The 12,272-nt window shown below is 29.7% G+C and overlaps 1 protein-coding gene across 1 annotated transcript; it reads left to right on the forward strand.

Moving 5' to 3' along the window:
- Positions 1-1,660: 1,660 nt before the first annotated feature.
- Positions 1,661-11,086, forward strand: LOC149902942 (circadian clock-controlled protein daywake-like). Its single transcript, XM_090109738.1, has 5 exons — positions 1,661-1,992; positions 7,419-7,638; positions 9,591-9,721; positions 10,050-10,205; positions 10,760-11,086. Exons 1-5 carry the CDS (start codon positions 1,917-1,919, stop codon positions 10,924-10,926), a joined length of 750 nt encoding a protein of 249 aa, XP_089965864.1. The 5' UTR covers positions 1,661-1,916; the 3' UTR covers positions 10,927-11,086.
- Positions 11,087-12,272: the final 1,186 nt, after the last annotated feature.

The raw sequence follows: 12,272 nt of genomic DNA on the forward strand, positions 1-12,272 counted from the left end.
ATTTTAATAGATTTGATTCAATTTCTGATAGATAATCTTTTTTTGCCATTGCTAATCTTTAAGAATAAAGAACCTCATATTCCTCATTGAATTTTTATATGAAAAAACTAGTTTTTATGCTCTTCGCCACTTTCATACCCTATAAGAATGTAGGATGTAACGCAATTTTATATACAGTACTCAACAATAAACGTCTTTGCGGGGGATAAAAATAAGCCTTATTTTTCATAACTTTAGTGAAGTCGTAAAAATACTCTTACCAAGTTATATATATTTGATGCGCTTGTTAAATCGTTATTTATCATTTTATAAAGTAGTAAGTAGTATTATTATATTACTTTATTTTATTTAAAATATCCATACGAAAATTATCCTCATATTAGAGGATAGTTTTTCCTGTAATTAATCCAAGTTGTAACAGGTAGAACTATTACGAGAAATACGTTAAAGCCTTGAAATGTGATGAAAACTTATTAAATACAATATATTAAACATTTAATACAATTTCTTTACTTACTCTTCTTCTATCTTTATGGTTCTTCTTATTAATATTAATTAATTATTATATTTTATCATGTTAGGTACCTTATTTCTTGTTTTTTTTTTACTGTTAGTAGCTATTCATGTTATTCCCTGATGAAACTACTAAATCATATATTATCTAATACTGTAATCATCTATTATTCATTTTTTATTGAATTTAATGAATTAACGTCATGCTTATATCGCTACATCATCGTGGAAGTAATTGTCTGCTAGCAGTTTAAATCATAAACACTATATTACTAGTAGGAAATTGTTTTTCCTAATGACGTTATTCCTAAATGCCCTAAAGGGTTAATGAATTTATTTGTTATGATTAATGATCCGTTAAGTACATTTTATACGAAACGGTGTTATTCTGTGAGGATGCAACTAATCTATACCAATAATATAATTGGATTTTTTTATATATTAAAATAACGGATCTTTACTACATGCACATATGGATGTCTACACGGTACATATACCAAAATAGACGGACCGATTTTGATGGGACTTTTACTGACAAATAGCCGATATAATAAGGAGTAACTCAGGCTACTATTTATTCTCATAATTCATAAGGATAAGGTTAAAGATAATTTCAAACTCAAACTCAAACCGTGGAACGCAACTAGTGATATAAAAAATTCTTGAAATAAATGTCACATAGAGTTCTTTTTACATTGTTATTATTTGAATAAATTCGTATATTTATGTTATTTAATATGCAACTCACGTAAAGGTCACTCTAGTACTAAAGACCACAAAAGCCTAACATTTAACTGGTTAATTTTATGGTGCTCGTTTAAACAAACATAACAATTCCTAAAATGTTTAACAAGATATTATCTTAACATGACACATAAGTTCTGATGTTCAGTACGTTTTCATTGTTTTATATTTTAGCCGGTTAAATTTAACAACGAGCTGTTGGAATCATAAAGAACAAATCGTTGCTGTTAAATTGATTGCAACACATTACAGAATCGATTATACGTAAAGTAACTCAGTGAATATTTGGAGCTCTGTCAGTGGGAAAATTGATAATAATTTTAATGAAAACAGAAAAACCCAGTTAAGCAAAGGACGCGTGTTAAGTAACGTTGAATAAAATAGTGGGGTTCGCGACATTGCCTCAACATTTAGGTCCAGAATATGTGCGCACCTAACCGCATACAGTCCGGTGCCTAGTATACAGTACATTATAAAACGGATTTGCGTCCAGTGTTGCGTGAAAAACGTACATCATTGGCAAACGGCTGCCTGAATTTATGCAACCGAAAATGAGAAAGATTATATTAACATAAGAAGTAAGACACGAAGGTCACTTTTGAGTCCTCGGATTCCTATTCGGGCGTATTGTTCTGTGATATTTTCAGTGAACAGTTGCAATGTGTGAGAGATATGGTTTATATTTTGTGGCGGTAGCGGCGTCCTTCGTGAGTGTGTGTTCGGGCCGGCTAGCGCGTAAGTTTTCTAATAAGGGCATTTGATTTAATTTTGTACGCGATCGAGTTATTATTAAGCGATTAAACTAAATGGGCAAAAATATTAAAAATTCGTCTTAATTCGTTTAAGTATAATTAGAAAAATTAATTGAAAAATCAAAATTCGAAATGAAATTGGTTTCCTTAAAACCTTTTTAATTGTGTTTTTTATTTTAATTAATTTAACTTACAATTAACAAAAACAAAAGCTTTCAGTCAAAAGGTTGACACCATCCACACCACGCCGTCTGTGATATATAGGCCGAGAGTCGACTAAATTAAAAAATATATTCCAAAATATACTTTAAAAACTCGAAGTCACCTCATTTCGTATGCAAAGCACTTACTCATCTATAAACAGTAGTAGGTAATCATGCATGCACTGCAAATTTCTTAACATAAGTGGATGTTTGTCAATCAAAAATTCAATTTTCGTGCTTGGCTAGCTTTACGACGAGGTATTATTTTAATGAACCGGTTCGTTAAAGATTTTTCGTTAAGGCCATCTAAGAGAATTTCTAGACTATGGCATGAATTTAAAATGTTAATTATGTTTTTTTTTTTGGTATTTAAAGTGACAATATTATGTCAAAGCGATTTTCATAGGAAAATAGTAAAATTCGAATAATACTGTTAACGTTATCAGTCCTACCACCACGTAGTAGTTCATACTTATTGTATTTTAAATGGCTCGACTCTCATACAATCAAAAACTCGCCTCGTTCTTCGTTAATTTGAGATTAATGTATATTTGCGACTCGTGATAATGACAAACGTTAGGTACGTCGTACACTAATTATTCAGGCATAAAATTATTAGTAGTTTTCTTCAAGAACATAACCATGACATTATTGTATAACCGCAAAAATGGAGTTTTCAAAATAATTGGACATTGACCTTGACCCAAATTACTACTAATACAAATTACTACTATTTGAAAATGAGTGAACTGATTCCGCAATATTGTCACAAAACGTCATTTGTCGAGTTAAGTTCACATTATTTGCACAATAACCATTCATTACCATTACAAAGAGCATAAATAACCAAATAAACATTTTTTGTTAATATCCCGAGTATGTTAAGAATTAAGATACTAGAATTTCTTGATCGTTTGACAACTTCCTAATATGATATTTACCACCATGGCAATATAAATGCATAGGTAAAATCTAAGGGTAAAATAGATTACGCAACGTTATTAATTAAAACAAAAAACTTTATGAATACCTATTTATCAGAATTAATGAATGTTGTCAGAAAATAGAGCCAATTGGAATGAAATTATGATTGTAGACCATATCACAAATTAAAGTAGTTTGAACTAAAAAAACTACCTTTATAAATATTAAATTCAATATTTACACCAAAGTAGTAAAATAAAAGATAAGAAAATGTCAAAATCCCATTACGTCACGTCGTCACATAATAATTATGCGGCTAAAATTTTAAATACCCACAATATTTAATCGCTTTTAGTACCCCCGACCTACGATACTAGTCTGCCAATATAACTTTTGAGGTCATCGCCTAATAGGCGCCCTAGATATGTAAATTGTTATTCCCTTGTAGTTAACACTAATATAGTTATTTAACACTTTTGCTTTAATATCGTTATATTTATTTAATTATTGATTTAATCTTTTAACTCGAATTAAATCGATAATACGGTCTACTAGAAGATACCTGTACCTACTCATGTTTGTTTATTTTACCAACTACGAAGTATTTAGGTAAGCCTAAATAGCTCTTGATTGTAGTGATTCTTCTCTCCTTATATTATGAAACATCATCTTTACACAAATTGCTGTTTAATAATTATTAATAACCTATACAATATTCTTGATTATTTTATTCATAAGTAAGGTGTCGAGATGTAATCATGTTTATTGAAACGGAAAATTTCACATAAGGAATTTCATCAAGATTAGTTCGTATTTGACTTCACTTTAGGAACAAGGAAACAAATAAATGTAAGATCAATTTAATTCTTTCACGCACCCTTAATATCGAGCTTACTTTTGAGTGTATTCCGAGGCTTTTAGCTTCAAGCTTTTAACCAGCTTCTACGACTACTGAAATGAAAATTGAACTAACGTAAAAAAACTACAAAAAAATAATATAATAGATTCAAGATTTAATGAAACTCATTATTATTTCTTATTGCATAGTGCCAACATTCGAAAGCCAAACCACCTTACTTATATCGTATCATACACTGCATAAGTTAAACACCAAGAATTTTTGATACAATATTAAACCTGCTGGCACATATTAAAAAGCATGTTATAAAATCGCTTTGTCGTTCAAATTTGCAAACGAAACTTTATATTTTATCTCCATATAAGCCTTGTATTATAGTATACCAATAAATACTACTTTACTTTGACAGTGTATACATAAAGTTTAACCGTGTCGAACTCACTGTGCACGCAAAACTTTTCTTATTAGCTTAAGCGGTATCGTATGGTTTCTATTTCAGTAATCAGATTAATTATTATGTTTTAGTAACTTGATGGGAACATAATATACACGAAATTTAAACCGGGACTATCTGCGTGAAGTGTTAGCGAGTACGATCTTGGCTTGTAATGTGTACTACATAGAAACGTTCTTTTAATGGACTTATATTTTTGGTCTGTATATGGTCTAAATATATCCATTACACGATTTGAAATAAGAAAATATACCTATTAATAATAAATTGTAAATTGAATAAAAATCAGGACTAAACATAAAATAAAAATTCAGAAGTATTTGACAGATTTACAAAAATAAATTATAGTATTAATTTCGTTTATGGGTCTAAACAGTTGAATTAATTTTTACAACTTTTGCTAGTATTTTCTGAGATGTAAGTATAGGATCTTGGCAATAGCCTGAAGAGTTTTTATGGCAAAAATAAAACTTGAAGAGGATAAAATAGAAGATGAAAGTTTTTATAGTGATCGGCTTTCCTGATTGTGTGACGAGCGCCGCGGGCAGAAATCTTATATTACATAGGTACTTTATACATACTAATATATCTATATATTATTAATTATGTATAGGACTATCAACACATACATCTCAACAAATGAACATTCATCACACATCACAAACAGACGAACCAGTCAATCAATTACAGCCACATCAAATATCTACAGACGAACAAATAATAAATATAACACCAGATTCAATTTCGACAGTTCATGCACCAAGGAATCAAGAACAGAACAAAAGGCGTAGAAGAAGGTTGAACGAATAGTAGTACTATATACCTTTCTTACATTTTATGACACAACTACCTTTACAAAAACATGGTAATAACGATTTAATTAAGGGAATTCTAAATACTTTTATTCTCGTGGGATAGGTACGAGACGGAGTATTTAAAGGTACCGACAACATGTCGTGAAAGTGGACATCCACAATACTTATTAATTATTATATATCCTTCAAAATTAATATAATAACGAACAGGTATGTTACGCATTTTCGAATAGCGTAAGTTTAGTTGTATAAAAGTACATAATATAACTATTTATTAAAGCACAAAGTATGGCCATTTCCTTATGATAAAGCAAAACAACATTAATGTCCGAGATAGGTCAGCTCGTGGTTTGAGACAGACGCGTGAAGTGAAATAGACATTATGTTTTCTTATTTTTTTTATGCCTGGTAAAAATTTCTAAAGGTTTTCTTTCATAAGATCCTTCTCCTGACAATAAAAAAGAATTATCGAAATCGGTCCAGTCGTTTTCGCGTGATGCCGTGACCAAGGGAAATAGGGATTCATTTTTATACATAAAGATGTATGTGCATAGCACAAAAGAAATTCAGTATATTTTACAATCTTCATCATGTTTGAAGTATAAAAATATTTAAGCATCGCGTGCACACATCGCGAAATAGCATTGCAACAGCAGCGCAATGTGGACTTACTAAACTTTATGATACTGTTATGTGTGTCACATGCCAACATGAATGTAATTCATTTGATAATAATCGCAATTACAGGCGGTAATGATGATGACTTTGATGAAATCATTGGAACTACGGTTGGGCTATTGTCGCGTGATTGTTATAATAAACACCATTTGATTTCTATAGTGTATAGAGTTAAACGAATATAATTAATTGGTTTTAGATACGTAGTATATTATTATTAGTCTGTGGTTTTAGATATGATCAGATGAGCATTTCAGGATAATTTATTGCGCATTGTAATCGGATTTCTCAACACAACGTTATTTTTTTGTATTAAAAATAATCGAATTCAGTATTGATGATGAATACTATCCAACGAATTAATTGAGTGTTTTTATCGACATTTATGTATATTAAAACCTTATTAAAACAATGATTACTGTTTGTTAAAAAGAAAAGTCACGTCTTCTGCAGATTTTAATTTACCTCACGCCGAATTTTAACTTCTTTTTTCATGGGGGAGGAACATCCAACCTCCACTTATCCTGGCAAACGTTCACCTTTGAATACTAGGTATTATAAGATGATAGGAGAATGTTATAGAACAGAGTAATCCAAAGTAAGAAAGGAACCTAGTACGTAATTACCTGGAAGAATTCCAACCAATACCCGCGGCCCCATCATTAAAGCGGCTCGATGGAACACAGTGGGGTTTTAGTCGGTAAGAATCCGACATAACCCACGGCTCCTTCCCCGGGGGCCGTGGGTATCTTTGGAAGATTTGCCCACTATAAAAAAAGGTCCAAAACTTAATACCCTTTCTTTGTTTTGTTTACTCTAAAACTAAATCAGCTATAGGTATACTGAATAAGTATAAGACTAACCCTGACCGAATTGGTTCTTGAATTGTGAGAGTTTCATATCGCGTGATTAGCTATTTATATTACAACAATGTTGGATGCAAGATAATTTATTTCAAACAAAATTATTCTTTGATGATTTAATTACTTAAAATGATTGACATAAATCTAGAGAATACTGATAATAATCTACTCTATGATCTCTGATATCTCTCCCACTACATACAGTAAATTATATTAAGAATTTGGTTACATAATGGTAAAAATCAATAAAATATGGTTGATTTCACGATATATACAAAACAATTATAAATACAGAACTGCTGTCAAAGTTTCTCCTATTTTTTTTCGTTTGTTTTACGATCATTCAATCTTTTTGTCAATTTCAAGTTATTTCTGCTGAAGAATTTTATTTTATTTCGTTTTAGATATTTCATTCTGTTTCTATATTTAAAAAATAAAATATATTAAGTATATCTAGTTAGGTAGTTAATTTAACAACTTAAAATATTATGTTCTAATCTAATCTACTAAACTCTTTATCATCCCTACCTATAGCGTAACGTATAATTTTTAATACAGTTAGTTACACAAATAAAATATCTAAGAAAACTCACGACGACGTTATATTTTCCAGCCGACTTCATTCACCCCTGCAACAACACAGAGTCTTCCTGTTTAGTTCAAGCCACCCAAGATGCCATACCAGAGTTCTCCAAAGGTCTACCTCATCTTGGAGTACCGGCCTTGGACCCTTTCATCATCGAAGAGCTGCCAATTCAGCTACCAGGGGTCAAGGTCACGTTCCTAGATGGGAAGGTCACGGGGCTACGGAAATGTCAGGTGCTAAACGTTGAGTAAGTAAACGCGGGAACTCGTAATTGCTATTTTAAATTAGTAGGCACTACTATTTGCATGCTATCCGAACCACTGCCCACTGCAGATATTCACTTCCTTTGTTAAACATTATTTTGAAAGTTCGTTATTGATTTTAACTTTAGAGCTATAGAACATTTACGTATATAAAATACCAGATGTGTGTATTGTAACCTTTATAATAAAGGCTTTGACGTATAAATTCAGTAGGTATCATAAAAATATTCAGTACCTACAACTAAAAACCCTAGGCATAAAACACTTATAAATTATTATCATACCTACTAAGGATACATAAACTTTATCTTCGTGGCTAATCAATTGTGATTTTTCATAAATAAATCACTGAAAATACTTGAAATTAACACTTGCAATGTTCATTTAATTGATGATTATTAGAACGCCTTGTTTTATTAACTAATCAAATTAACGTCTCATACGTTCATAAAATAAATGTAAAAGAGCAAATATTCCTTGTTCATAATTAGTTATTCTTACTTTTTATCTATTTATTTTAATGTTTCTAGCTATTCTTTATAAATCTCGTTATCCTCTTGGATTATTCTAACCTCTTACATCTCATAAAAGAATATTAATTCATTACATGTATTTTTTTTCTGAAGAATAAAAGACTTATCTACTAAAAATCCTACTAGTTACCTATTTATCAAACGTATTTGCAATAATTATAATATTTACTTGACGGCTTTAAACTAGTGTTCATTGTGAAACGCGCTACCGATTCACTTAAACAATTAGTATTGATTTTATTCGTATGAACACAAGAAATTAATGTCAATACAGAACTAGGTAATCGCATAAACTATGAACATAAGTGCAGCTCGGATTGCAAGGAAATAACTACATGACAAACTCATTTATATTTATTTCATGAACTGAATGTTCCGTTTGCAGTCAATAATCATAGAGGTTATTGAAAAACGTTAATCGAGTAACGTAAATTAATTGACATACTTTTATAAAGCATTGATTTAGTTGTTGTCTTATATCTACCGGCAAATTAATTTTGTTTATCTTTAATAAAATATGCAATATGTTTAACTCAATAATCTCTTGAAAATACATAGTTAATTTAAAAGACTGTCAGTAATTAAGCTAAGATTTGATGAGCAAAGATATCACAGTAACTAATGACATAATAACCAATTTGTATACAAAAAAAATTAATGCGCAAGAGATAATACCTATTATTTAATCCAAGAATCTCATTAAATATTTTTATTTAGAATTACATACAAAAATCCTTGTAAATAATAACTAAATACAGAATTTTAACAGAGGAATAAACCACTAATATCCGATTATATATGGCAGTTGCACCTCAAATAGTATTCCACAGTGAATATTAAATTTTCCGTATTGAATAAATATTATAAATTAGCCAAACCTACAGCCAATCATTATTAGCTCTGTGGATTATCATAAGCTATTTTAGTATGTTGAATATATTAGATATTATTTTGTATGCATTTTCTGAGAACTTTTACTATGGTAATGTATAATTATCTTTTACACTATCAGAAAGTAGAGATTTCAAGGCCCTTCGACTTTTTTGGAAAAAGCTGATATTTTGACGTGAGTTTTCGCAAGCGGATCAAATAAAAAAATCCATCAAAATGAAAATTCATGTTTTGATTCGTGAAAATAATTATTAATAAATTTTTGTCCTAATTTGAATACACATTTTTATGGCTGCGTGGATTATATTATCTACCTTAATTACATAATTTTCCACGAAAAGACGGCGTGTTCAAATTGCAATTAGTTTTATAAGTTTTTTGATTAAATCAGAGCTAATATGTATACCTACCTACCTGCCTAATACTGTAAAATGATGAAGAGGCTTTGCTATTTTATAAGCATATTTTTGAAATTGGATCTTTATTGTTTTATTTCTTTTTCTGTATTTCAGAGCATACTTAGAGAGAAATATATTTATATTGGAAATACGATGTAACATAACGATTAAAGGAAAATATACAGCTGTTGGAAGATTGCTACTCTTCCCTATAAACGGCGAGGGAGATTCTAAAATAAAAATCGGTATGTAACGTGTGTTTTTACTGTTTAGTTTATTTAAAATGTAATGTATATAGAAATAAGATCCAATTACAATATAAACTCCTAGGTAGTAATTATTCATTCCAGTAAAAATCTAAATTTATAAAATAATTTAATTAAATTAGATTAAGTAAATCATAACGTACATGAACATTGATTGATTGATTTGATATTACTCTGGAAACAAATATAAATAAGAAAGAATTGCCAAAACATTGTTTATCAATTTCGCATCCAGATCCGATGTGCATAATAATCCCTATCTAATGTTGAAACGCGTAAAATTTTACGATTTCCATTCGAATTACAGTTAACTCCATAATAAAACTGAATATAAAGACGAAGTACTTCAAGGACTCGGAGGGACGCGATCACTTCGGCATAAAGAATTATAGATATGCCTTCGACTATGGCGATAGAGTGCATTATACAATCAACAATTTGTTCAAAGGGAATCCTGAGCTAAGTATGTATTGTTTATTTAACATTAACAATAATAATATATTATGCTACTTCTGCACCAATGAGAGACATAAATTTATATGTAGTTAGTACCTATATATTATGCCAATTTTCCCGTTACTTGAATTTACCAGATTTACAGCCATCATGTAATGTTTTTGCTAAAAAACATAGCTAGGTGATGTGTTACTAGTGAACTTTATAATGTATATTGTTACTAATCTTGAATATTTTGAGTTCCTATCTACGGGCAAAACCAGAGCAGTCATCTTGTACACAAATAACAAATTCAGTGTAGAGAAATAAAGGATGCATATCGTAAGGATGTCGTTAAAGTCCCTTGTCCCTTTATAGATCAAATGCGTTTCACATCTGTTTCACTGACCTATTTTCTTTTGGGTTGATGATTATATCCTTTGCCAGACAAAAACTGGTACTAGTTTCATTGTATTTTATTTTAAAGCTTTTTACGTTAAAGTTAATTTAAGATTTCAAAAACTAATGTGGATGTGCTATAACAAAATACACCTATTTTTAATATGTTTTCTTTGATTTCAGGCAACACAGTATTACAATTTCTCAATGAAAACTGGAAGATCGTAACAGAAGAGTTTGGACAACCAGTGGTCGACTATGCTATGAACGTTACCATAGAAACCGCGAAGAAATTCTTCGATGCAGTACCGTACGATGAATTACTTGAAGTACCTATACCAAAGTACTGATTGTCATATGTTAATGCCCAATACTTTATTGGGCGATAGAGTTATTGCAACTCAATGTGATTTATTATCATACCCTATATGTACCTATAGATATAGAAACAGAAGATACAATAATATATTGTTATGTAGTAAGTTTGTATAAATATTGGAGTCGTAAGATAAATCAATTTCAATTTATAATATTAACAGAGTAACAAACACTGATATTGGCCCACTTCGGTATATTTTTGTGTTTTTCATTTTCACGTCAAAAAAAAAAATGTTTAGCTGAAGAATAAAATAAAACTATAACCATATGAAACTTAACACTGTATCGAATTTACATGTTTGCTTGTCAGAAATCGGAGGTGCAGGTATTATTCTATTATCATCAGACTCTTTAGGACAGATGCAACAAAAATGTGACCTCTTAAAATTATAATATTATGATGAGGTACAAATTAACACAAACATTTTATAATTTAAAAATTACGACTTGTTTTATTTATAAACCGTTACAATAATGTAAATAATGCTTTATATATTATTAGAATTATTATAGAAAAATAAAATAGGCTTTTTTCTATCAACCGAAGCTTTTTAAAGGAACTCGAAGTATTATTGTTATGCTTTACATAGGTATTCAATATTCATAGTTTTTAAACTATATAATCATAATATTATTATGTATCGTTTCTTAATGTAATGAAATAACTTATTATTTAAGATAATTCTCAGACCTAGTAATATAGTTTCGTACTTACCTACTGCGTAATAAGAAAGATGTAAAATGTCTAATTAGGACAATAAATATAAGTTTTATGTTATATAAACGTATGTTATTATGGATTATTATTATTTTTTGAATAATTTTCTTTATAAATATTATATAATATCTACTACCTACCTATATTTATGTACCTCTATCTAAATATTACCTGCTTATAGAATTTTTCCAACCTCGTCATTATGCTCTTTCGAATCAAAGAAAATTTATAAGCTCTCTATAAAAAAAAATAACGAGTTTAAAGAATCTACTTAATTTTGAAAATTTACATCAAAAATAGTTTATGAATGAAGGTATAGAAAACTAGTTGATGGATATAATATTATGATAGTATTATATAACATTTAGTAGAGAGATAGACTAAATTAACAAATGCTGGGTAAATAGCTTACCGCTCGCGGCTTCGCCCGCTTTGCCTAAAACCTTATTAATTATATACTAAAACCTTCCTCTAAATTTACTCTATCTATTAAAAAACCGCATCAAAATCCGTTTCGTAGTTTTAAAGATTTAAGCATACAAAGGGACATAGGGACAGAGAAAGCGACTTTGTTTTAAATACTATGTAGTGAAGTGATAG

The sequence above is a fragment of the Colias eurytheme genome, chromosome 14, assembly GCF_061535395.1.
Source record: "Colias eurytheme isolate Ceu_HAF_F1 chromosome 14, ilColEury1 Martin Lab GWU primary, whole genome shotgun sequence".
Taxonomy (NCBI): domain Eukaryota; kingdom Metazoa; phylum Arthropoda; class Insecta; order Lepidoptera; family Pieridae; genus Colias; species Colias eurytheme.

What these genes read in the sequence shown, in the direction of transcription:
- LOC149902942 (XM_090109738.1), top strand. Translation starts at nt 1,917, where the DNA reads ATGTGTGAGAGATATGGTTTATATTTTGTGGCGGTAGCGGCGTCCTTC. An exon ending in GTGTTCGGGCCGGCTAGCGC is followed by an intron (nt 1,993 to 7,418) that starts GTAAGTTTTCTA and finishes TATATTTTCCAG; the next exon opens with CCGACTTCATTCACCCCTGC. An exon ending in AGATTCTAAAATAAAAATCG is followed by an intron (nt 9,722 to 10,049) that starts GTATGTAACGTG and finishes TTCGAATTACAG; the next exon opens with TTAACTCCATAATAAAACTG.